Raw genomic sequence first — 25839 nt, 5'->3', positions numbered from 1 at the left:
CGTACTCACAGGTTTCTCTTTAATGGATAGCCTCTCTCTGCCAAAGTCCTGTAGAAATTGAGTTTCATTACTGAGTGACAAAAGAGATGAATTTCATTTTTCCCTTCAGTGAAGCTGTGGTGAGAGATATTGATTGCGGCCAGTAGTCAGCTCCAAAAATGCTTCTTTAGCCAGTGGTTATCAGTGCGTCCCATGTTTCCACGCAAAGCAGGTGGCTGCTGCTCAGCACACCCTCCCCGAGGGGACCCAGAGCTCATCCCTGCCCTGCCAGTATCCAAGGGCTGTGCTGTGCTTCACCCTGTGCTGGGGAACCGCATCCTCACCATGGTTCTGTGGCTTAGGGTAAGCCCAAAGGAGATGAAGCATGGCACTGCTGCAGGGCTGGGGCTGACTCAGAGCTCAGAAGGGAACCACAGAGGGCAGGAGGAGCCCACCAAAGGGAGCCCATTTTTGGTCCTGGGGAGCTTAGGTTTCAGTACTTCAGTCCCATCTTCCTCCTCCAACCCATTTTCAGTGCCTCTGAGTAAGTGAAATTGCTCGTAACAGCAGTTTATTTTCTTAAAGTGTATTTTTATGCTAGCAAATCACGTCCCAAATTGCCTGAATACTCCAATCTTACCAACAAAATTTATTTGCTGCTGAGATAATCTGTCCATTAGCACTATGACACACAGCAGTCTGTCTCTGGGTGAGATGAGGTTTGTGCTCTGCCTCCACCAAACATGCCCACGTGTTGTGTTCCGCTAAGAATCACGCAGTGTATCGCTGTCCTCTCCGCCATCCCTGCAGGATTTAGCAGGTAATGAATTGATAATGAATGAAATGGACTCCTCTTACTCAGCCTGTATTTCTGTGCCTCACAGAACATCATTTTTTTTCTGTAGCTGCAGCTGTGAGAAGCTGTTCCGAGCATGAATGTGGGATTCAGGCTTTAGGATTTGCTTCAGGACTGCAGCCTGACACTGTAGTGAGCTATATATCCTATACAGGGATAATAAATACCTTGTTGGAGAAAATCCTTTCTTCCCACTGAAAAGAAGAGCTTTATCAGGTAATGTCATCATTATTCTACATCACAGCAAAACTAAAGGAAGTTAACTTCGCTGTGATGTTTATTGCAAGGCAGCTCATGCACAGGAGTAAGCCATTAAAAATGCAGGAAGAAATCTGTTTGGTTTGCTATAGCTACCTTTTTTTTTTTTTTTTTTAAAGAAAAAAGTCTTAAAATGCTGGAAGTGTGTTTCTGCCTCGTTTTGGCTGGTTCTTTCTGCATAGGGTGTGGTCTTTAGGGAAATGCAGCACCCAGGTTCAGTAGTGGTGACTCATTGGGATCTTCAGCTCTTGGCCTGAGTGGAGCAGGGGCTCGGGACCATTCCTTGCCCTGCTTCACCACAGCCCTCCCTGGGGTCAGGGTTTGGATGCGCTGCGCTGCCAGCATCCCTCACCTCACCTCACCATACACCATAATGGCCTGTGATGACACACAGCTGTGCCACGCATGAAATGACCTGAGCTTCAAAAAATATTGAGCATCTTGGTGGAGTGTGCAGCACTTCAGGAAGGATTTAAAGAGCAGGGAAGAAAGACACACACTAAATACAATAAACACAACCATTGCAAAGGTATTGGATTGCACAGAATATCCAAGAACAAAAAGGAGAGAGCAGTAAAGAAGCTGCTGGGAAGAGAAATGCCAGACACAATGCCTTTCCTGAAGAAAGGGCATGTGCAGGCAAAGGATGGCTATATGAATGGCATTTCCATTATCTCAAGAAATGGAACGGGATAGGGTTTCTGTGTGTTGTTGTGAGCACTATTTGCCAGCGTTGTAGCAATGTGGTGAATTTATTTTCCCATTTGTTACAAACACATTGACACAGCAGACGTGTGACTAACATTGCTCTGTCTGTCAGGATAACAGTTACTGCTGCACTTCCTTGTGACAGAGACTGAAGCTCTGTGGCCAGGAGTCCACTGCTGTTGTTTGCTTTCTCTCAGGCTCAGGTTTCATTTTGCAATGATTTTTAGATATTTAATCTCAAGAACGTAATCTAAACCAACAACATTCTTTCAATCTTCAGTTGCTGTCAGTGTAAATTCAGCACTGAGCCTTTTCCAAATAATACAGTAAGAGCAATTTTTACCCTTTATAGCTAGATGATTACTTCCGTATAATCTGCCTTATGCTCAATGCTTTCCTTGGCACATTTAATTTTTTTTACTCACTAAAACTGCACGTTGTTCCTGGTCACCATGAGCCAGAGCCACGTTTCTCAGCAGGGGACCAATAACCCTCACAAAACCCACAGGGCCATCACCTCAAGTGGGGTTTCTCCCTTGTAGCTGTTCATATTTCCATTAGAGACATCAAATTCCGGACCACTTTTCTAAAGCTCTTCAATAGTGAGCAGGGAGAAACTGGAGGTTCTGGGGAATTCATGCCTTTATTTTAAGCATATAAGTGAAGAGATCTTAAACATGCCCCCTCTTTTCCATAGACTATGAATTAGCTTTTACTCACAGGTGCATAGAGGTAGACAGCTCCACTTGGGAGCCTAAACATCTCTGTATGCATGCCCATAAAATAAATTACATTTTGGTGTATGTTGCAGCAGAAGCTATGTGACTCTGTCATTTCCTACACATGAGCTCATACAATGCCCTGTGGTCTCTACAATTCCTAGAACATGGACAATGTTTGTAACAACAGGTGTATTAGTTACGTCTGCCCAAGTGCATCGCGTTATTTTTCTTCAGTTAAAAGAATTTTTTATAATGCATGTAATTATAACCTTTCAGCAAAATCTCAGAGCAGCAATAGTACTTTGACAGGTAAGTGCCTACTTGTGTGTGACATACCCCTCCCTTCCTGATGAGTTTTTTAGCAGTTCAGCTACTGAAAGTCATCAGTTAGCAGTGGTCATTCAGATGGAGGGCAGTGCTGCAGTGCTGGCATTGAGGCACATACAGAAAGCCAGCCCTGGGCCATGTCAGTGAGTTAACAGTACTTCTGTTAACCATGTGAAGTGTTCTGTGTGTGTATGTGTAACTGTTTGGTTTTGCTGCAGAAATACCATGCGCTCTTCTCTTTGACATTTATACATTTGTAGCAATTAAAACAAAGAATTAAACATTCTACCATGATATATGTTCCACCAGAAAGAGGTGAAACTAACACAGCTCTGCACTGTGGGCATTCAGGGGTGTAAGAGGAGAGTCATTTGTGGATTTGAAACCACGTAGACAGCAGTGTGTCAGTGACCTGTTCTCTTTCCTATTTCACAAGATGTCTTTGAAAACTTGCAGTAGAATTGCTTGGGATGAACTTTCCTGTAGGGAGAGCATGTGGCAGCAATGAATTCTTCTGCTGCCCGTGCCCAAAAAATACCACAAGGAAAGGAAAAATGACTCAGACAGCTACAACAGAAACTCTTGGCTCGGTGTGCTGAGTACATCAAAAGAGCATTTTGGGTTTAATTCCTTTCTCTGAATGCTTATCAGTTAAGTCTGGAGAGCATCTTCAATGCAGAGGCTTGTTTACAGGTGCTTGCTCAACTCACCCCTCAGCTGTGAAGGAGTTGGCTCAGGCCTGTGCCCAGAGAAGCAGTACAAAGCTTGTGTGAGGACTTTGTGAGGGACACTGCTTTATCACAGCCTGATCGCTTTGCTTTCATTCTATCTTTGGCCGATGAAGGTCTTAAAAAATATGTAAGAATTAAAATGCAGAAAATGCAGAGAATTAAAACCCTTGTTTGAGGCTCATTTTGTATAAGTTTGCGTTAGATTTCTTTTGAAAACCTTTATCTTCAGCTGACGTGCTGGAGGTGCTTGCTGTTGGTACTGCAGTATGTTTCTTCAACATCAGATGCATGTGTTGCATGGTGAGAGATATCAGCACAGATTAATGTTTTTGTTTTTAATTTATTTAAGAAATATCAAGACAGCATTTGAAGACATCAGTTTGCTTGAAATTCAGTGTGTGCAGAGGACATCAGTTGCAGGCCCCTGGGAGAAAGCCGCTCAGCTAACAGAGCTTTGTCACTTGCTGATGGGAGCAAACAGAGATGCCTGGAGGCAAAGTTTGTTCTACCTATGAGCCTGGCAGACTCTTTAGAGATCCTTATTAAATTTTCCTGCATCGTTACCCAAACAGCATTGCTGTCGCGGGACAGAGCAGCACAAAATCAGTAGCAGCTACACCTTTGCAAAACCCTTCATTACACTTGCAATTGCAGGATCTCTGTGTTGAAATGAATCTCTTCAGCTTCATTGCTCCAACTATTGCCATATAACATACAAAAAAACTAATATTTAGGTTCTTTTGAAAACATTTCAGTGGGAGAATCATTGAGAAGAAAATATATTGTAACAATGTCAAGCACATGCACCTGCACACAGATTTATGGTCTGAGGGTGCTGCTGTGTTTCAAGAGATTGCTTACACTCCTGTCTGCATCTTTATGTCATGTCCTTGGGCTCTTATTTGCAGCATTGTTCAGCTTGTGCTAATCCCTGCTTTGCATGCACAACTGCATTGCATGCCACAATCAATCACTGTTAGCCTTTTTCATTATTTCCCGGTGTCTGAATTATACATGGTTCCAAGTAGGAGGAGAAGGGAGCAGGAAGAAAAGAAAGCTTTCTGTTCTCAAGCACAGCTCTCTTAAAAACCCCATCCATAATCTGTAACAACCCATTAAGGTAAAGAAGTTGGCCATAAACAAGTGTAACACCTTTCTAATAGAGGCGGTTGCTGAGTTTTGGCAATCTCTGTGCTTTTTGCTTCCTCCGTTTGCATGCTTTCTGTGCAGCTTTGCAATTACAGCCAGCAGGCACTGGCTGCAGCTGTTTGTGGGTGTCTTTGGAAGCTGCGTGTCTGTCTGGGTCTGTCCTCCAGCTTGGTGTGCTGAAAATTGCTTCTGCATAAGAGAATGTAGGAGGAAAACTGAACAGTTGAAGGTAACTTTTGGCCTGGAAGATGATTAGCCTCCCAGTTTGATTAACTTGGTGAGGGGAAGAGCCACCAGCTTGATTTAAGCTGCATTCTCAGCTTGGTACGTTCTGTGTCAGCAGGTTTTGTGGGGGCTCTCAACCCACCCGTGGTTCTGGTGCATTGTCACTCCCATCCCTTTATTCCTTCAGTCCTTACTCCCAATCTTCTGCCAGCACGTGAAATACGGAGTCAGACTGTAATCCCTTTGGACAGAGAGCATGTTTGTTTTTCTGATTTTGAGTGCACCTTGGGCACAGAATAAATAACTCTTAAATACCTCCTTGCTGCACAGCTCTCTCTTTGCACTAATAAGTTTCTTATTTGTTTAGGAGTTAATGTGAGCGATCTGTCATGCAGGGGCCTCGGAGGCAGCTGGAGAACAAGACAGCTACTTACAGCAGTCCTCTGTGAGATCAGCAGTAACCTGAGTGATGCTTCTGCCACTGCCACCTTATCCTCCACAAACCCGAGGGCTGGAGCCCAGGGCAGTGCAGCTGGAGCCTGGCCCACTCACCAGCTGCAGCCACCAGCTAGTAGGGATTTCTGAGCAGGCAGGTCCTGCTCCTGGAAGGTGGCTACTATTTATGCTGCTTGTGAATAATTTACCAGCTCTAGGTGTTGTGTTCGGTGCCTACCTGCTGATGCCATACTTACTACATCTGGTATTTATGGCTCACAAAGTGCAGGGCAATGCTTTGGTTCGAATGAAGCATTGCAGTCTTGATCCTTTGGTCAGAAACCGAGCAATACCACTTGAATTTTGTTGGGTGCTTTTAATTTTTTTTATTTTCCCTTTTTCAAATGGGATTTTCAATTTGCTTCTAGTTTTTTCTGCCTTCTTCTATTTCTTGGTCCCTATTGGGAGGTTTGCTTTGACTTGGAAGCCAGTGCCAGCATACCAGTACTGCTGGTGCAGACGTGCTCTGCCCAGACGTCTCTGTGTCCTCCTCCTCTCAAGTGCTGCATTTGCCTGGTTCTGCCTTTGTCCCTCTGTGCAGAGAGCACCACTCTGTCCTGACAGCAGTGAAGTGTGCAAGATGAAATAGAGCCTTTGTTAAATGTTAGTGGCAGGTAGAAGAGAGATGGCTTCTAAACTACATGGGAGAGGAGAGTTAGCAAACAGCCCCACACAGAGAGGACACAGATGCAGAGAATCCCAAGGGCAGCCTGATGCTTTTGTTTAAATTGATACTATTGGTAAAAGTCGTATGTGACAATGCAGTCATCTTTCTGCACAGAAAGCAATCATGATGCAAAACTTCTTAAAGCTTTCGAAGGTTTCTAGTGCATGTAAAAGAATTTGGGAAAAAAATTCTAGCCAGAAAAAAAATGAAACTGTTTTCAATGTATTTCTACTTCTAATGTATTCAACAACTGAGTGTGGTGCTAAGGTGAAACTGAATATAGGAACAATGCCAAGAAATCAACTTTTAGGATATATCATATGATAGAATCATAGAATGGCTTAGGTTGAAAGGGACTGCAAAATTTTGAAGTAGTATTGCATACAGTCAGGTAGGAATTGCTTCATGAAGGGAATTAAGCTACGATCTTAGAAACTGGATGTGAAGTAGTTTCTATGTATTTCTAAGAATGATGTTTGTTTTAAACTCTTTTAAAAGATGGCATTCTTTTAATCTTGAGAAAAAACTTGAGCTGATTAAGAAACTGAGACACCTTGCCTTTTTTCAGAATGGTTCTTCTTAGGTCTGTGCTCTATGGAGCAGACTTTTGCAAAGCAGTTTATTGCACTGCAGAAGAGGCAGGTATCAGTGCTAAGGGGACCCGAGGACATGCCTAAATGGCATGCCTGCTTGGCCCTGTGCACCTCATAGGGAGCTCCAGGAAAAGGAGATGGGGACAATTCCTGAGATGAGATTAGACTAATTTTCTATAAGGAACACTTCAGCTTAATACAAGCTCCCTATTATAAGCCCTGTTTGTGTGAGAATTAATGTAGCTTTTAGCCCTCTGGGGTTTAATGCTTTCTGGCCAAACATTAAGAGGCAGAGTTGGCCTCTCCAAAGATAATGCTCACAGTCTCTGTTATTGAGGTCATTATCTTGCCAATTTTCTTGTTTCCCTGTACGGTGGAAATGAAACTGAGCATGCCATGCAGTCCCACACTGGATGCATTGTGGACAGTGGGGCTGAGGCAGCATGTCCTGCTCCTCACTGCAGCAGCCCAGGGCAGCTGCTTCCACTGGTGTGGTTCCACTGGTGGCACAGAGCAGGCTGGGGGACACAGCGGGACTGCGCTGGGGGATGGGGTGCTGGGTAGGGGATCAGTATCTGTATGGCAAATGGGCTGGCCTTTAGCTGAGAGAAGAGGCCCCTCTGGAACAGAGAAGCAGATCGGGAGGTCTGTATGGAAGCACTGGTGATGTCTGTGTTTGCAGATGAGATTTCATAGGAGTAAAGCCTATGGAGAAGGAGTCAAAGACCATCAGAGTTGTGTAAACCCTAGAGAAAGGGAGATGAAGGCATCTTCAGAGACTGTGCTGGGAGAGAGATGTTTGTGATTAGAGAAGCAAAGGTGAAATCTAGGAAAGAAGAAGTATCTCATCTGCCGAGAAGCGCTGAGCTGGCTGTGCCGGAGGCAGATAAGAGGAATGGAAAGAGATGGCTGTCTTCGCTTTAGCTCGAAAACATTGTTAAGATCTTGGCAAAAGCAGTTTCAGTGGTGAGCCTGAGGCAGCAGCTATGCTGGAGAGCACATAGAGCAGAGCTGGAGGGAAAGAACACCGCAGGCAATGACTACGAACAGCATGTTCAGTGAGCTTACGGATAGAAAAGGATGTGGTAGCCATAAAACACATGAAGGTTAACAATGTTATGTTTAGAAAGGGGCAATGCTAAGGCAAGCTTGTGTTGCAAAAGGAAAGAGCCAGAGAACCCTAGGGATGGGGTGACAATGGGAAAAGAACTGGGTTGGGAATGCAGCCAACAAGTAACTATGGTGTATACAGTATGAGGGATGTTCTGCAAAAGGGGAAGCCGTGACTAAAACATAGGATGTGGAAGTCTAATTTTCCAGTTTTCTCTATGTGCAAAGATCACATAGGTGGAGGAGGATTGGAAGAAGCATGCTAGAGGAGGTAGGAAGGCACCCGTGGGAAGTGCAGTTGTTTGGGAGAACTGTGGGGAAGCTCCTTGTCCTGGACCTGTGGCAGTTTAAGAGCCTGGGGTAAGGGCATACAGCACTATCACTTTTTACAAAGGAGGAATGGGCAAAAATTCCAGATAGAAGAGTGTGAAAAGGAGAAAGAGCAAGGGACCAGGTTACACGTGCTCTCTTATATCAGGTAGTGGCTGGAAGAGAGAAAGAAAACTCAGCAGAGAGGGCAGAGAAGAAAGGTGGGGATTTGGTGGGTGCCTGGGAGATGGACTGCACTTCTGCTGATGGAGTGGGATGAGATGGGGACAGTGGGGGAATTTCAGTTAGCTTCTGCCATCCAGGGCAGCCACAGCCCTGGCTATGCTGCTGCCTTGTTTCACTTCTGTCCTTCTCCCCTATTTCCTGCTCCTGTTGCCCCGTGATGGATGTGCTTTGTTCACCAGGCCTCAGTCCTTTATTGCTCCCTTCTTAGCCCAGGCTTCAGAATTGCTTTAGCTCTTCTGTTGGTTAAAAAAGGCTCCCTGACCTTTGTGTGCATCACCTGCAGCTCATCCTGGCTGCCTCATGGCATCCTCCTTCTGCTGCTTACAGATGTGCCTTTATTTTTCCTTTCTTCTATCTCCTGATGGATTCTTTTTCCCTCTTTTTTTCTCACTTCTGTATCATTTCCTTTTCCTCATTTTGATAAAGCAGGTACCTAAAACCCAGTGTAGCTGGTGCAGCCCTGACTTCTATAAGGCACCTTGGCTGCGCTAAAGTGTAACACCACTAATCTTACCTGACTCAGAAAAAAACCAACAAAAAAAAACCTGAACCGAATATACACTGTATCTCTGCAGCCAATATACCACAGGTTTTAAATTTCCTGGTGATTTCCTTCTTTAACTGCTCAGCAAGGCATTATTCAGGCAGCTGCACCGAGGGACCAATATAACATGTGTTCTCCATTTTGGAACCTTTATGTTGGGAATTTTCCATTGTGCAATTGCATTAAATCTGAGGCAACTGACAAGTGCGCAATGGTTTCTAACTCTGCACAAGGTTAAATGACTGAAATAAAAATAGATGGAGAAGAAAACAAAGTAAGAGAAGTTTGCTTTCCCATGCAGTGGCAGGCAGCACCATGAGGTCAGGGACTGATGCAGCCTGCCATCAGTCAGGGGCTGCTGCCGAGGCTGAGGCATTGCACACTGGAGCCAGCACTCGGGGTGATCTTCTGGCTCAGTTCTCATTCTCCTTCATACACACAGATCATACAACCAGAAGACTGTGTTCAAAGTCTTCATTTTTACATGGGGTTGTAATAATGACTGTATTACTCACATTGAACATTTCATAGGTTTGGGTTTTAGTCAGAAATGCAAAAGTGGCTGTTAATTTTCTCTCAGAAATTTAGACAAGGAGTCAGAGGCAGGTGCCAGCCACAGAGTTCTACTGTGATCATGATGCTGCTTGAACAACCAGTAAGAAAAGCCTCATAAATCAAGGCAAAATGGGGCACCATTGATTGATGTAGTTTTCTTATTGAAGCAGAGCTTTTATCCATTGACAGAGTTAATGGTTTTTGTTCAGGTAAAGAATGAGCTGACCTCAAATGCTAAATTCCAGTCCGTTCTGCATTAAATGCCCATAGGTACTCTCCTGCAATACTCTGTATCTGCACATGCTGCTCCCTCCCACAGACCCACGGCGACAGACGGCCATATCTCATGGTAGCCAGGTGTTGTGGTGTTGCTACTTACCTGCACTCTTTCTGCTTTCATCTTAATAATGCAGCTCTCTTTCTGATACCTTCCAAGGTTTATTTGTAGAACAAGCTCTTTAGTACTTACTGTTGCAACTTCAATTAGCCAGAAAGCGCAGAGTCTGTTGGACCATCCATGACTCCTGTGCAGAGCTCTCACTCCAGCCAGTGGCTCTGCAAAAAGAAGGCAGAGTACAACACTTCAGTGCTAATTCAGTGCTTTGAAACCACTAAAAGGGCACTTTGCTGGGCAGAATCTCATCATCCAAGGCAGTAACAGGTGCAATAGTAGCCATAAACAACCCCCACACCACTCAGCACAGGCAGAAAGGATTATTATCCATACTGAGGCATGAGCCTGCACCTGCACTGTGTTATTTTGTCTTTGTTCTCTGCTGAGGGCAGGCAATGGCACACTGAGTGCTCTGAACGAGTGCTGGTGCTTCACCTGCCACCCTGCTGGCCTTAGAGCAGGGCTGTTCGGGGGGGGAACGCTGGGGTCTGCTGCTCTGAATGCCCCCAGCTTTGCTGCTGGCAGCTAGCTGAGCCAGCAGGGAGCGGCCATAGAGGTGAAAGCTGTGCAGAGCAGCAGTGCTGCCACAGGCATCCTGCAGCCTTTGAGCACCTGCCAGGCTCCTATGTGGCCTTCAGCTAAGGTACCTCTGGAGGGGGCTCTTAGTTTGACAAGGCCCTTTGTGTCATGCAGGTGGACAGGTTGCTCTGTTGTTACATGAGCCACAAAGTTGTGCAGCTAGCTGGTTTTTTCAGCCACAAATGGGAAATTATCCATTTAGGTCTGCAACGTGTCAGTCTGTGGCACAAAATGAGATATATGTATGTGCCTGTTCTGTGAAAAAGTATTTTTGGTTTAAGGCTGTGCAAGACAGACCATTAAGATAAAAATAAATCTCCAGAACTCAGTGCATCTAAAACCAAAATTGTTTACTACAGGCTATTATATTTATTCCAGTCATGGGATATTCAACTACTGACATGGGAACTGCAATACATAGTTTTAAATTCTACATTTGGACAGAAACGCACAAGGTGTAGCTTTGAGAATTTGGATTTAAGAGCACAGAACATAGAGTCGAGCCTTAATAAGGTTCCTCGGGAGTAAAACCAGTGGTCAGGGTGCTGCCATGGGTGGGATGTGCCAGCTCTGCTGCTGTGTCAGATGAGAACACACACGCAGAGATGTGTTGCTTTGGAAGCTGTGCTGGCTGAGGACTCATCACTTAGGCCTTTGTGTTGTGCATCTGCAGGAATCCATTCCTGCCTTTGCCCTCATGTGGGCCAGTGAACAAGTCCCTGTTGGAACAGCTGTGAAGGTTTGCATGCTGCCTATCACCCATGCTCCAGCCTGTGCCATTTCTTCCTGTCAATCTCTGTTATGGGAGAAGAATATGTGCCTCACTGTAAGGAATAATTAGGTGTAAATTAACAACAGATGTGAAAACTCAACCATGTACTTCTCTAGACAGTGAAAAAGGAAAAGAAAAGAAAGCAGGCATGCAATTAATTCTGTTTGCTGTTGAAGGACACTAGAGTACCTGGTAACGATTTTAGGACTGCCATACAATCTAAGTGTCAGGAATATTCCCTTTAAATGTTTGTTAGTGTATATATATATATAAATCTATTTGATATTCTTCTTTTCCAAAATATGAATGAAATTCTGACACCTGGGCCAAACTCAGTGCAGGGCTTATTTTTAATGCTGAGGGTTTGGGTAATACAGCTGATATAACACTGGCTACAAGGGGAAGATGCACAACAGACACATTCATAATGGGGTCTGGTCAACTTTCACTCTGTTCTGCATCAATTAAATGAGGAAAATAAAAACAGTAGTGTCAGTACTTTGAAAACAAACAATTATTTCAACACTTTCCTATCACTTTAGCTGACAGTACTATGCTTGCTGAATACTATGGTCAATGAATGATTAAATTTTTTTCTGTGTATTTAAAGGTTAAAGTAATTAAAACTGTCAAATCATTTCCTTTTTCCAATAAAACATCCTTCAGATGTATAGCTTGCCTCGGTAGCAGCAGTTTGGGCCTCCTAATGGTGTACACAGGGCGCTGTGCAACAAAGCTCATCCACTCCATCCAGGTATCCAGTGCAGCCTGGGGACACACTGCCATGGGATGTGAGCCCTGACAGCAGTCCTTGGAGGAGCGAGGAGACAGAGATGGTGGACTCGTGTACATTCAAGTGCTGTAGCTTCAGTCCATGAAAGCAGCGCGTGGGCTCTGCTGCCATTATGCACTTTTCTCTTTTATTACTTTTCTCATCCATTAGGAAAAGACAGCTCTCAGAGACTGGAGAACACTCCTCCCCTTTGAGCTTCTCTCCACCATTATCCATCTAAGGAACATTTTCCTGCCACTGTTTGTTCCTAGCTGAGTTTAAGACCAACGAGTTTAAGATTTTCAGCTTCACCAATGCTCACCCACCTGCCAGTCTGTGCAGGAGCAATATAGAGCAGGTGCTGAGATAAGTGTGCACTCCATGTAAGAATTTGACCAAATAACAATAAGAGAGAGAGTGAGCAGGGAATGACTCAGTAATACCCAGTGATAAGAGAGAAAACCTAATACACTTAAATATCCTTAGAAGAGAGCTGTCAGATTTGATGACAGCCTCTTTTATGGCATTGATAGAGTAGAAGATGCTTCAGTCAGATACCAGTACAGCTGCTGGTCCACATGGCCACAATCAGCCACTGGAGAAAATGTGCTATGTAACTGCAGATAGATACAGCCTATCTATCTGTTTCTGTTACCCTTTCCCCTCTGTTTTTTCTCAGGTACAACTTGTTTGATTGCGTTGCTGTCAGATAAAGAGCTCACTGTGGCCAATGTTGGTGATTCGCGAGGCGTGCTGTGTGACAAGGACGGGAATGCCATCCCCCTGTCACACGACCACAAGCCCTACCAGCTGAAAGAGAGGAAGAGGATTAAAAGAGCTGGTGAGTTATAACATTTTTGCTTTGGATTGAAAGTTCATCTTTTTCTTCTCTGCTGTCAATAATATAGACTTTTCCCCCGTGAGACAGTGAAAAGTACCAGACCGAGAAACCAGCAGATAAAATCTTCCATTATTAATACAGCACTTTTCAGAGGGATTTCATGGTGCAGACTGAGAAATGGAAACAGGCTGACCTATCCCTTAATGAAGCAGTGTCAAAGTAAGAGGAGCAGCCTTCATCTTCTACAGCCAGTTGACTGTCCCAGCTGGTTCCCTCCTGATCTCTGCAGGGAGCAATTAATAAACAGGCACAGCACCATTACAGGCTTCTCCACACCGCATCATATCAGCAGCCTTTATGTAAGAGGCTGGGTCTTAAGCTGAGTGCAATTTAGTTACTAAAATAAGCAGACCATGAATCTAATTAATTAAAGCTACTTTTTGTTCCCATATAATGACTGTAAATGAGCACAAACACATACACAGTAGCAGAAGTACAAGGAAAAGAACATTAGAAATGATAACCTTACACAATAAATCTTTCTAGCTTTCTTAACTTGTCACTTGAGACCTCCTGGGCCCGAAGTTGCATTTGGTATCTCAAGTTTAATGGTCAATTCTCCATGAATTTGTCAAAACCTCTTTTGAAACTGTTTCTATTTTGGTTCCCATAGCAGCCTGCAGCAGCAAATTATTTGATGAAGAAAAAGTTCCTCTTACTTGTGTTAACCATACTGACGAGCATTGCCTCTAGAGATGCATTGTTTCTCTGCCTCAAATTCTTCATCTGTTAAATGGAAATAATACATTTTTTTCCTGAGTGTAAAACATTTTTAAAACCTATAGGTATTCAGTGGGCTCACACTAGTATAAATGCCTGTACATGGCAAACTCATGCCTTCTGCTGTTTGCTTTTATCTCCGAGGAAGCTGAAGAGCAGTGTGATTCTTCGTGCCACTACAGAGTTTGAGGGTTGTATAAGTTCCCAAAGGCGAACAGAATGTAGAAAGATCTCGAGAAGAAAGAATAGGAAAATTCTAGTCTCACTTTTCTTCATTCAACTGTATACTTGGGATCTGTACTAAGAACATCTGGAGATCTTTCATTCAGTAGTTGAACTTCTTAAGGCCTCCTTTACCAACATCATCGAGGTGCTCTGTACAACTGTGCATTTAGAGAAGGCCTTTGCTTGCAGCTCTCATGCTGCAGTCCCCAGAAGCCAACACACAGATTGCTCCTGAGTGTTCCTGTAAGGCAGTACAAGGTTGCCACTTCTGTTTAACATCTTCATTGATGATCTTGATGAGGGGATTGAGTGCACCCTCAGTAAGTTTGCAGACGACATCAAGCTGGGAGGGGGTGTTGATCTGCCAGAGGGGAGAAGGGCACTGCAGAGGGACCTGGACAGACTGGATCGATGGGCCAAGGTTAACGGCATGAGTTTCAATAGGGCCAAGTGTCGGGTCCTGCATTTTGGTCACAACAACCCCAGGAAACCCTACAGGCTTGGGAAGGTGTGGCTGGAAAGCTGCCTGATGGAAAGAGACCTTCGTGTTCTGATGAACAGTCGGCTGAACATGAGCCAGCAGTGTGCCCTGGTGGCCAAGAAGGCCAATGGCATCCTGTCTTGTATCAGGAATGGTGTTGGTGAGCAGGACTAGGGAAGTCATCCTGCCCCTGTGCTCGGCATTGGGGAGGCCTCACCTTGAATACTGTGTTCAGTTTTGGGCACCTCAGTACAGAAAGGACGTGGAGGTACTGGAGCAGGTCCAGAGAAGGGCAACGAGGCTAGTGAAGGGCTTGGAAAATCAGCCCTATGAGGAGAGACTGAAGGAGCTGGGGCTGTTTAGTCTGGGGAAGAGGCGGCTGAGGGGAGACCATACTGCTCTCTTCCAGTACCTGAAAGGTGCTTACAGTGAGAGCGGGGCAGGTCTCTTCTCACTGGTGACAGGTGAAAAGATGAGGGGAAATGGCCTCAAGTTGCACCAAGGTAGGTTTAGGTTGGACTTTAGGAAACACAGCTTTACAGAAAGGGTGGTTAAACATTGGAATAGGCTCCCCAGGGAGGTGGTTGAGTCACCGACCCTGGATGTGTTTAAGAGCCGTTTGGATGTGGTGCTCGGAGATATGATTTAGCAGAGGGTTGTTAGAGTTAGGGTACTATGGTTAGGCTGCAGTTGGACTTGATGATCCTTGAGGTCCCTTCCAACCTGAGTAATTCTATGATCCTATGAGTCTATGATTCTACTGATACCAACATTTGCAGCCAGTACCAAAGGAAAGCCACTAGCTGAGAGAACAGAGCCCTTGCTTTCTTACAGACATTGGTATTACCTGCTCAACAGCATGCTTATGTAGTTAGCAGTGTGAGTCACAGGTCCCGGTCAACCCTGCCTGCTGCTATGACTGGGAGCTGCTGCCACACACTCGTGACTGCTGTAGTGCTGCTCCTCTTGCAGCTGAATGAGAGCAATCCCAGCACTCTGATCCTTTCCCATGAGACAGAAAAATGCACGTCTTTCTGCAAAAAATACAAATCCCCTGACTGGGATGTCCTGAGCAAAGGATACAGTATTCACTTAAGTGGGGGCTGTGAAACAACTGCAGTCTTGACTTGTGAAGAAACGCTCAGTTGTAGCACCACAAGGTGACTGTCACTGATAGAAACTGTATTCACCTTGAATGCACTCCTTGGAGCTGAACTCTCTACGTGTGGAATGTTTGTGTGGCTGCCAAAGAGCTTCTATTTCCTTAATGTCTTTTCTTCTCCAATGACAGCTGGAACTGCAGAACGTTTGCTTTTTCTTAAGAATTTCTAACTACTCTGTATGGATGACTTTATAAAACAAAACACTACAGGTGCCAACAGACACTTCACTGAACCTCAGGAACTTGTGCCACTGTCACTTTCAGCTGCCACTTGACAGCAGCACTGGAAAGTCATTTTGCATGTATAAGCACTGCCTGCATAATTTACTGTCAGTGTGCTGCAACCAGTTAGCAGCATCAGCTATCTCCTCTGTGAGTGCAGTAATGGATGTCAGCACTGCTTTCCTCTAATTGTTTGTATAATACATACTTAAAACTGCCTCTTCTTAATGGCATTTTGCTTCCCATCACTCCAATATGTACGTATGATTACTCTAAGGTACTGCAGTTCTAAACACTTGTGAAAAAAGTGCTGGGAAGTGGATGGCTGAGTAACTTGCAATCAAGATGCCCTCGAAACATACTGCAGCAGCTGGACAAGGCTTATGTGACTGCATAGCTGAGGTGGAATTGCAGTAGGGCAGAGTGAAAAGCTGAATGCATTCTGATTACTATAAAGAACAAATGTTTTTCTAAAAACACCAAAGCAAACAACTTGCAGATGTAAAGGCAACAATTCTTCTAATTTGGTTACATGTTTTAATGCTCCATGATAGACATTTTGCAAATTATTTGTCCTCAAGCGACTCTGACTTTTGATTCATGTTAAGAGTGGAGGAAATATAGCTACACATCATTGCAGACAGTGGCACACAGACACATGCACACAAAACTGAAGGTGCTTCAATTCTGCTTTGACCTTGAGGCACTGCATAGTTCTCTCCCTAGCACAGTCAGGCTGGGTGCTGCCCAGGTACTGGCTCTGTCAGTCACTGACTTCAGTGGGAGATGTATCTTCCTGTAAGCAGTTCCTAAGCACTGTAAGAGATCTGCAACTAGAAGTAGCCCTAATCCTGGTGATGGTAAGTGCAGTCAGTCAAATGCCACAGTGCATTTTTCTAACTCAGAATAATACTTTATGATGGGTTTGTTCACAACACTGTTCTGATATTTTTTGGCACACCTTGTGCAGGGCAGTTTGCTAGAAGAGCACTAACTGGAAGGCACAATCCAATTCTTCTTTGCAGTACTGTGATATTTAATTATGACATCTGCTTTTTGAGATGTGTAACATTTATAAACCTCAGGATACCGCAGCGTCAATTTTGGAGTGGATGTGGCAGGAGGTTGGAGAAAGTTTTAACAGTGTTTGGTGTTTCTCTCCAGGTGGATTTATCAGCTTTAATGGCTCCTGGCGTGTTCAGGGCATCCTGGCCATGTCCCGCTCATTAGGAGATTACCCTCTGAAGAACCTGAATGTTGTCATTCCTGACCCTGATATTCTCACCTTTGACCTGGACAAACTGCAGCCAGAGTTCATGATCCTGGCATCTGATGGTCTGTGGGATGCCTTCAGCAACGAGGAAGCCGTCCGATTCATCAAGGAACGCTTGGATGAGCCACACTTTGGAGCCAAGAGTATAGTTCTACAGTCATTTTACAGAGGGTGTCCCGATAATATAACAGTGATGGTGGTGAAGTTCAGGAATAGCAGCAAAACAGAAGAACAGTAATTACCAGTGGTTCTTTGCCTCACCGAACTTAAAACAAACTCTTACATTTTAAACATAGTGGAAAGCTCTAGTAAATCCCATTAAGATTCCACGCAGAAAGAACAGATTCCTCTGGGCTTTGTTCTTTGCTTAACAAAAGGAGCAATATAACAAATACATTTTGTGTGATGATAAGAATTAAGTTTCTTCACAAGCACCTGTCTCCTGTGACCTTGCTGCTCCTTAGAAGCCAACTGTAATCTTTCATTTCACAATTTCCTTTACAAATCCCATGTATGCTTTTCATTTCTCACCTCTCCTTTCTAAAAGAGGTTCGTTCAGATACACAGCAGGGTCAGGGCAGTACTGCTGCTTAATAGCAAGTGATAGGAATGATGTTGCTTTTTCACTTGTAGATGTGACGTTTCAGAACAATGCTCTAATGTTTCTCATCTCTTTTTTAATCTGCAGTGATAAGGTTGTGTTGGAAAAGGTTTGTAATTGTTGGTCTGTTACGAAGGAGGGAAAAGAGCCAACTACTAGTCTGCTGTCACAGAACTGGCTCTCACACTTTGTTTTTTCCACCGTCAATTAAACAAATTCCTGCCAAGCATGTGGTTAGGTATAGCTACTGAATTACCTGAAGACAGGTTTATTCAACCTGTGCATTCCTTTAATAATGTTTATTCTATGCCATGTTGTAATGTTAAGCTCCATCAAAATACTCCGAAGTCTGTCACCTTCTCTATCAAAAAAATAGCTCTCCTGTGATAGAAGAATGAGTGCTATTCACTGAGACTCCTTCCTATTAGGTTCTTGGCATGGAGTTTTCACAGTCAAGTAAGAAAACAATGCAAGATAAAATTAATTGCATTAGTATTTGTAAAACTAATCAAAGCAGAGTGCTCTATGGAACTGCCTAGATGGAAGTCATGGCTACAAAAACTTTGTACCGCTGCAGATTAATTTGTGGTTTTAATCTGGGGGAAGACCACTTTAGGACTGAGTTTTGGTATAGTATATAAATGCCAGACAGTGTAATTGCACTGTTCAGTTGAAAGCTTGTGATAAATCTAGATAAAAATATTTTTTTATCTAACTTTCAGTATTTAATTATACTTTGGAATCTGTGACTATTGTCTAAGCTGTACATCTGATAACTCAGTTGGCCACTTCACAAACAAGTGGCAGCAGTGGTGGTGTACAGGACGTGTTTTAGAGGAACACATCAGGGCCTGAGGTAGATGTTAATATTTTGGGTGGCTTGCTTCCCTGTATCATGTCCCCTAGGATCCCTTCCCTTCAAAACATGGTCCTCTGGATGATCCGCTGAAGTCTCTTGTCTGCAAGGTAATGGAGGTACTCAGTCCCTGGGCCCTGAGCTAAAGCAGGGATATAATGTGGTAACTGACGCTGTCTGTTTCTTGGATGAAGATACACAATGAATTAGATGAAAAACTGCCTTGTGCTTATCACCCACCTGGAGTGTTTTTTGAGAAAGGGGCTTGCAGTCTCAAATACTGTCATCTGTTGTGGTTGTGTTGGGCAGGTATGATATCTCTCAAGACAGAAATGAAAGAACACAAATTCTGCTTTCCACTCACGAAAGAATTCTCATCTTAGTCTTTTCACTTTGATTTCTAGGTGATCTCTTCCCTAACAACCTTAGTTTGTTTGGGGATCTTAATTAGATATGTTGCCACTGACAGTGCCCTTCCAATTGTATACGTGTCCTTACATGTCTACATTCTCTCCTCCTTCAAAACTGTGAGTATTTGGGCTCTGAGTAATGGTTAATGCATGCCAGTGAGCAACAGAAGCATGAAAGTGTCCAGCGTGCTCTGAAACTCCCCTGCACTGTCCCTCCCCAGAGGATGGAAGGTTTCAGATGTTTTTAATCGCTTGAACAGGACGGACAGCACTCAGTTAATTTTAAATGCAATTCTGCAGTTAAATGGAGAGGGTAACAAGGAAATGCTAATAATTGCAGACTGCTTCAGTTATTTAATTCTGAAATAAGTTTTTGAGGTCAAATGTTGCAAAATGCAAACCGTGTGTGATATTTTCATGGGAGTGCTTCATCATGGACTCAGTAATGCTGCAGCAGCAGTATCAAAACTGTGCTCTGGGCAGAGCTCATGGTGCGTGTAGCATTTGCCTTTCCTTTCTCCTTCACAGATGATGTTTCTGTTGCACTGGCTTTTCTTTGTAGAACAGAGACTGGATGTTTGTCAAACAGCTGCCCAGGGAAAAGAAGAATTAGATGTAGCAGTTCACAGAAGGCTAAGGCTGAGAAGTTTGTACAGCTGCTACAAATCCTTTACAAGCATTTGAGAAGTTGGAAGCAGAACAATGGTCGGCACCAAGAAAAAAATGACAGACTAATGCCACTTCAGAGAAAAGATTCTGGCTGCCAGTAAACCTCTCTACAACTCAAATTCTCAAGTTATCAAGCATTGCTGAGGAATTGCAGACCTTCTCTTAAGCACAGCTAGCCCTCTGGTTGCTCTATTGAAATGGATGGGAAGAGGAAGTGATGGGAAACGTGTGTGTTCACAGACTCTGGCAGCATGAGGAAGCTGTGGGACAATGGCACACGCTAGGAGTAAAGTGAGCTCTTGCATGGCTTGCTGAAAGGATTTAAGAAAACCCAGAGTACAATACAAAACTGTTTTGAGGACTTTATTCACTCACAAGGCCACCCAGTCAGTTAAACAACCCTATTTCTACCTTTGAGTGTTTGCAGTTGCAACAGCAGTCGATGTAGCACTTTTAATTTTTTCTGCAACACTCCCACCTCTTTAGTAGCTCCCTTTCCTGGCTGAAGGTGTTCATGCCAACGCCATCTTGTAAGGCTGTTGATATTTCTTAATTTTTTTTTATTTTTTTAAACAAAGATAGTTTAGGGCATGGTGGTGATGGGTTGGATGGTGGGACTAGATGATCCTAGAGGACTTTTCCCACCTTTAATGAGCCCATGATTCTATACTTACAGCTACTTTAGGTTTAAAAAGATGAAGGACTAATGAAGATGACAGGCTTTGTGCAGTCTTCCGCATATGCAGTGCCTACCCATGTTACTCATTAGATGTCTTCTAAGAAGCTTGCTAATCTGGTTCTAGCTTCTCAGTCATGCCAATTTGTGCCAAATTCTGTTGTGTTACATACAGCTATTGGATGACAAGATTAGCTAATGTACATACTGCTGTACAGCCTGAAAGATCCTCTACTGCTCTGATATATCCCATCTATCCTATATTCTACATCTGGAAAGAAATATCCCCACAATGTCAGAGCTGTGCAACAGAACGTGGTCCAGCATTGGAGAGGTAGCAATTTCCACACACCATCAAGTGCTGCTTCCCTGTCTAGGCTCCTGCCCAGAGAAGGGATGCACATTTTGGTTAAAGTGCCTCACATACGTCTCAGAGCTCCCTGATTCCTGTGTTACACATTTGTGAAAGTCTTTTGATGGTTAAGCCAGAGTAGGTCCATCGGCGGCATCTGTTCTTAAAGCAGGTGCTGATATATTGAAATGCTGGCAAAGAGCATTTTTCATACGGTCCAATCTGACATACAGAGCTTAGGCTCTTAGTGCTACTGAAAACATCAGTATAACTCCTGTGATAGAGATACTGCCATGTCGTGTGGATAACGTGCGGACTTAGAAAGGCTGCTCCTCCCAGCAATGGCAGGGCTACCAGCGTGGCCATTTGTAGCTCCCCGTAGCAGAGGGAATGCCAGCCGTGATCTCACAGCTCCGCCCAGTGGCAGGCATCAGCACATGAGCCCTGCTGGGCTTCTCAGCGCGAACTGCTCTGGTAGCGCATTTGGAAAATGTGATCTCAGACTGCACCGTGCCTTGTGCACATGTTCGCTGTAAGGTTAATGCAGACCATTCTCCCAGCTGCTAAAGCAGCACAGGCAAAACACGTGCAGCCATAGGCATAGCTAAGAAATGCGGGCACTTGGTTGCTAAAACTGTGTGAAACAGCCTGGCATACCATAACTATGCCCTGCATCCCCTGCCAGCTACTGACTTGTAAACTGAAGGTCAGTACCAAAACTACTGCTACTATTACACTATGATACCTTTTACATACAGTAAAATAAAAGTTGTGCAAATTTTAGAATACAGAAGGTTGTACTCAAACACCACATCAGCCTGAAGTAACCATGCTTGCTGCATTACATCACCTCAGAATATACAACACCCTCGCTTTATATACTATTAATCTATCGCTAATGTATCTAATAATTACTTGATACAGAAAAACATTTCATAAATGCTTATATCAAAGAAAAAAACCCAGCTCGTCAGCTTTCATTCTAGGCAGTAAGTTTTTAGGCCTCTATCCTGCAACCTGGCCATACAAAATCGTGAGATTAAAAGTTAGAAAATTCTGCTCAAGTTTGACAACCATACAGACCAGAGCTGCTGCCCTTCAGTCCTGTCAATGTATAACTTACCTTTCTAAATCTGTGGAGTCATATCTAATGCTACCTAGTAAGATATTTACAATTAAGTCTATATTGATTTGAATTTTGAGTTACTTTTATTTGTATAGTACCAACAGGCTTAGGTAAGCAGCAGTTTTAAATACAGTTTTGCCCTAGGTAGCGGTGTCCTAGGCATCAGTTTGTCTCTGGTTATACAGATGTTTTAGATATATTTTGCTCTGTTAAGCAGAACGTGTGCTGCCAAAGCAGTTGAAGTTTGTCTAAAGCCATAAATAGAAGCTTAAGTCAAGAGCAAATCTTAACTAATGTTTTGAAATCCAATTTTTTGAGTAGGTCGGCTCCTATATCTGATATTAAGGATGAACTCTAAACTAGTTGAGCAATAGGGAAATGAAGCACTTGGTCCTGCATTTAAAGAACTAGCCATGTTTTAAGCCTGTGGTGACAATTAGTACTTCTTGGGACAAAGATGCTCAGCATTCCATTTCAGCCTGTATTCCACCAAGCTAAACAAGCGATCAGTTTCAGTGTTATAGAAATGTAGATGTGGGACTGTTGAACATTGCTCTGTGGCATTCCTACACTGTAGTCAGGGGTGTGAGAGTACTGCAGATGCACTTTAACTGCATGAGCTTTAATCTTGGAAACAATAATAGTCATGAAGTCGATCTGTACAGACTGGCAGTCAAATACCTGCTCAGCACCCCAGCAAGCACGGCTGTGTAAATGCCTCTTCCACTGTTAGACTGAGTGACTGCAAAACCACTGCTACCCACAGTACTTGGAAGTGCTCTCAAAGAACAATAAAGAAAAACTAATTAGGAAAATGACCTGCACATGAGGATTCTGTATGGACAGTGCAGATGTTTCTTAGAGAAAAGCCCGCAGAACAGAACATACAAGACAAGAAAATCACAATGTTTAAGCAATTTGTCTTAGCGAAGGCAGCTTCCATTTAGTGTAACAGTGCTGTTTTATCTTAGATGAGAGCCTCTTCAGGCTTCTTTTTAACATTTTTTCTCTCAAAGCCAGAAGTGTTTTTTAAGATTACATCTTCACTGCAAGCTCAGAGGAGACTGCACTTTACTCTTGCTTTAAGGACCACCACAAACAAAGCATTACTGAGAGGAGCAGATAGGGCTTCAGGCTGCAGATTGGGATGCACACAACAGCTACGCCATCGTCACTCCACTATAAAAAAACTTCATTCAGGTCATCAGGATTAATGTGACCTGGAAAATTAATGTGCTGCATAGCAACTGTCAGAAGGCTGGAGGTAAACAGCGCTTAGAGACAGAAGCTGTCCCAGCAGAGGTCACCCGGGGTGAACTCTGTATTTTTAAAGGCTTATTTTATTGGAGGACAACTAAGTCCCAGAGCCCCAGCACTGCAAGTGGCCTAGAGAGCCTGCTTTGGCAGGGGGTTGGACTAGGTGATCTCTGGAGGTCCCTTCCAGCCCTTACAACTCTATGATTCTGTGTGACTCTGTGAAGCTGTGCTATAAAACACATTTCCTCCTACGAGTTGCAGGTTTATACTGACTAGCTGAAAATCATGTAACAGCATTTCAAGGAGAGCAACTACACTGAGAAAGTGGTTTTTAGAAACCCAGTATATAGACAGGGGGAAGGGGTGTGTTCTGTTTGCTTTTTACAAGCTTAGGTTTCTTTAGAATAAGGACTCAGTTACTCATAACAAGAAACAAACTATCTGCCTAGCTTCATTTGAACTCTGTTTGCTTTCCTTCTTACACAGAGCTTTTGCATTTGGGTATGGCAATACACAGTAACTGCTTCAAAACTTTCTGCAGTCTATGAAAATCATCTCTTACCCCTACACCTCTGCCTTAAGCAGGCTGTAGACAAAGCAGCCCAAATGGCACACACTAGTCAGACAAAAATAGAGATGAAAAACATGGAGTAGAGCTCTGCCTCCCAAACGCCTTTTGCATGTCTAACATATCTGGCAGACAGATCAGGAATTCAGTGTCACAGTCTGATTAACCTCCAGTCAGTTTCTAGTTTAATTTAAAAGAAATAGAATAAATTTACATTATTTTAATGTGCATCCAGATGTTGAACTACTTACAATGAACTTGCATTGAACTGTGTTAATAGTAACTAGACAATGTAAAACATAGATGTTTCAAACTAAATCATCTTAATGCTGATCTGACTACAGAAAATAAGGCCTCTGAATCTGCAGCACCTGCTTCCTGACTTACATTGAGCTTTATTTGGGAATGCACACAACACCTTGAACCATTCTGACTTATGGACTCGTATGGATAATACACAGGATTGGCACTGTACACAGTAAGCTCCTCTTGCTATGCACCCAGAAGCAGTTTCCAAACATCTTTGTCCAATCAATTATTCCACTTTCCAAGGTTGAAAGCCCCCAGTTTTCCTATTAAAATCACAGTTCCTTGGAATTCTGCTGGAATATGGTTGAGACACTTGTGTGCATAAGAATCTTAGGATGTGGAAAAAATTTAGCCTATAGTTTGTGATTCATTTTCAGTAAACTGCTCTAAGCAGGTGCTATGAAATTTGCACCCACCACTGACTTAAATACTGACATCAGTTCCCAATGGTAAGCTTTTTTTACCTCTTGCATGGCAGCCCACACCAAACTCTTCCAATAGTTGCTTTAAGCAGACATGTGATCTTAGTTATGCATTATTACAGTCTTTTAAGCAATAAGAAGGTTGGGTTCAAATATGAATTGTATCTGGAAGTGAGTTTTTACAAAAAACTCAAGCACAGATTCTGTAATACTTTACAGTGCAACTTTGATCATCTTAAGTTACAGTGTCAGGTGGCATAAACAGATGGCTGTTTTAAACCTACATCTGAGAAAGCAGAAGCCCTGTAGTCTATGAGCAGTGTTATCATTCTGGAGCACCAATATAGCAATGCTGGCTTGGTGACACGCACACTTTTACAGCAGTACAGTGCAGCCATTTCTCCACCACAGTCATTTTATTCTCACCAGGAGCACTGTCTGCTCTCCCTACCCAGCTGCTGAATATTGCATAGTCTTTCACAGTCACATTTTTTTGAAGAAGCAATACAAACTGTACTGTGGTGTCAGTGTTCTTGTCAGAAATCATTTATTTCTAAACATGTAACATGGCAGGCATAAAAGCAAAACAAGAAGGGTTTTTTATTTCCATGTGTAAACAACCAACAAACAGTTCACACTGCTAGCAGAGCTCCTGGGAGCTGACCACAGTGCTGCCCACCAACCAATGGAGCCCAAACCCAGAGGAACAGCTGCAGCTTCCTCTGTTTCAGGAACCACCGAGCATTCTTTCCTCAGTTGTGCAATACTGTATGTTTAGCTATTAGTTTAACAGCAGCAACAAAATGCATTTTTGAAAAACTTTGACCTTCTTGGCAAACATTCTTAGAACACTGAAATCTGAAATACTTGTTTAGACAATATTCTCTCCAAGACATCATTTTTGTATTTCAAAAGGTAATGTTCGATAATTCCACTGTAAAATCATGTACAGTTATGGAAAAGACAGAAGTCAATACTGACCATTACCACAATGTAACAAAAACATTGGTGAAACCTCAGTCTGGGTACTGGAGGTTTCTGCACCTCTTCTAATTTGTCTCTAAGAGACTATCTGAAAGACAGCCAAATGTAAATATGTCGTAACACATTAGCTATAGAACAAAAGGTGGCAGTGCTCTGTCATTCTAGATGTACAGGATGTAACTACAATATCTTCACTGTGTATTAGATGTGTCTAGGATAATTATGTTCATGCAATTGCAAATTCTGTATTGCTGTCAATTAAAAGTGTAAACTACTGAAACCTTGGCCTTGCTGATATGAATAAAGTGGTTAAAATACCCATCTTTACAGATACAGTCACGTTTGTCTTCTTTAAGACATGAGAAGCCTAGAATGTCATTCTTGTTTTCATTTTAAAATTTCAAGCAAGAAAACTATTTTTGAAATGGATATGAAGTCACAACTTAAGCACATCTGTCTGAATCTTCCCTGGGTAGCTACAATAACTCGGGGTGCATCAGCACACACACACCCGTGTTATCTGATAACAGCACTGCATGAGACGTCTCATACCTGAACTGCACGCGAACTCTTCTGCATCTAGCTCTGTAACAGCCTGTGAGCATTAGCAGTTCTACCTGAAAGACATCAAAGC

At 43.3% G+C, this 25839-nt stretch overlaps 1 protein-coding gene across 1 annotated transcript in view; it reads left to right on the top strand.

Moving 5' to 3' along the window:
- Positions 1–25751, top strand: part of PPM1L (protein phosphatase, Mg2+/Mn2+ dependent 1L) — an 89791-nt gene extending 64040 nt beyond the window's left edge. Inside the window, exons 3-4 of the mRNA XM_031603712.2 lie at positions 12671–12832; positions 16867–25751. Coding sequence (XP_031459572.2) covers positions 12671–12832; positions 16867–17213 — 509 coding nt within the window. The 3' untranslated portion in view covers positions 17214–25751. The remainder of the gene's footprint in view (positions 1–12670; positions 12833–16866) is intronic.
- The last annotated feature ends 88 nt before the right edge of the window (positions 25752–25839 follow it).

The sequence above is a fragment of the Phasianus colchicus genome, chromosome 10 (assembly GCF_987193195.1).
Source record: "Phasianus colchicus chromosome 10, bPhaCol1.hap1.1, whole genome shotgun sequence".
NCBI classification, from domain to species: domain Eukaryota; kingdom Metazoa; phylum Chordata; class Aves; order Galliformes; family Phasianidae; genus Phasianus; species Phasianus colchicus.
The sequence above is the reverse complement of the archived record's forward strand: the minus strand, read 5'-3'. Positions and strand labels throughout refer to the sequence as shown.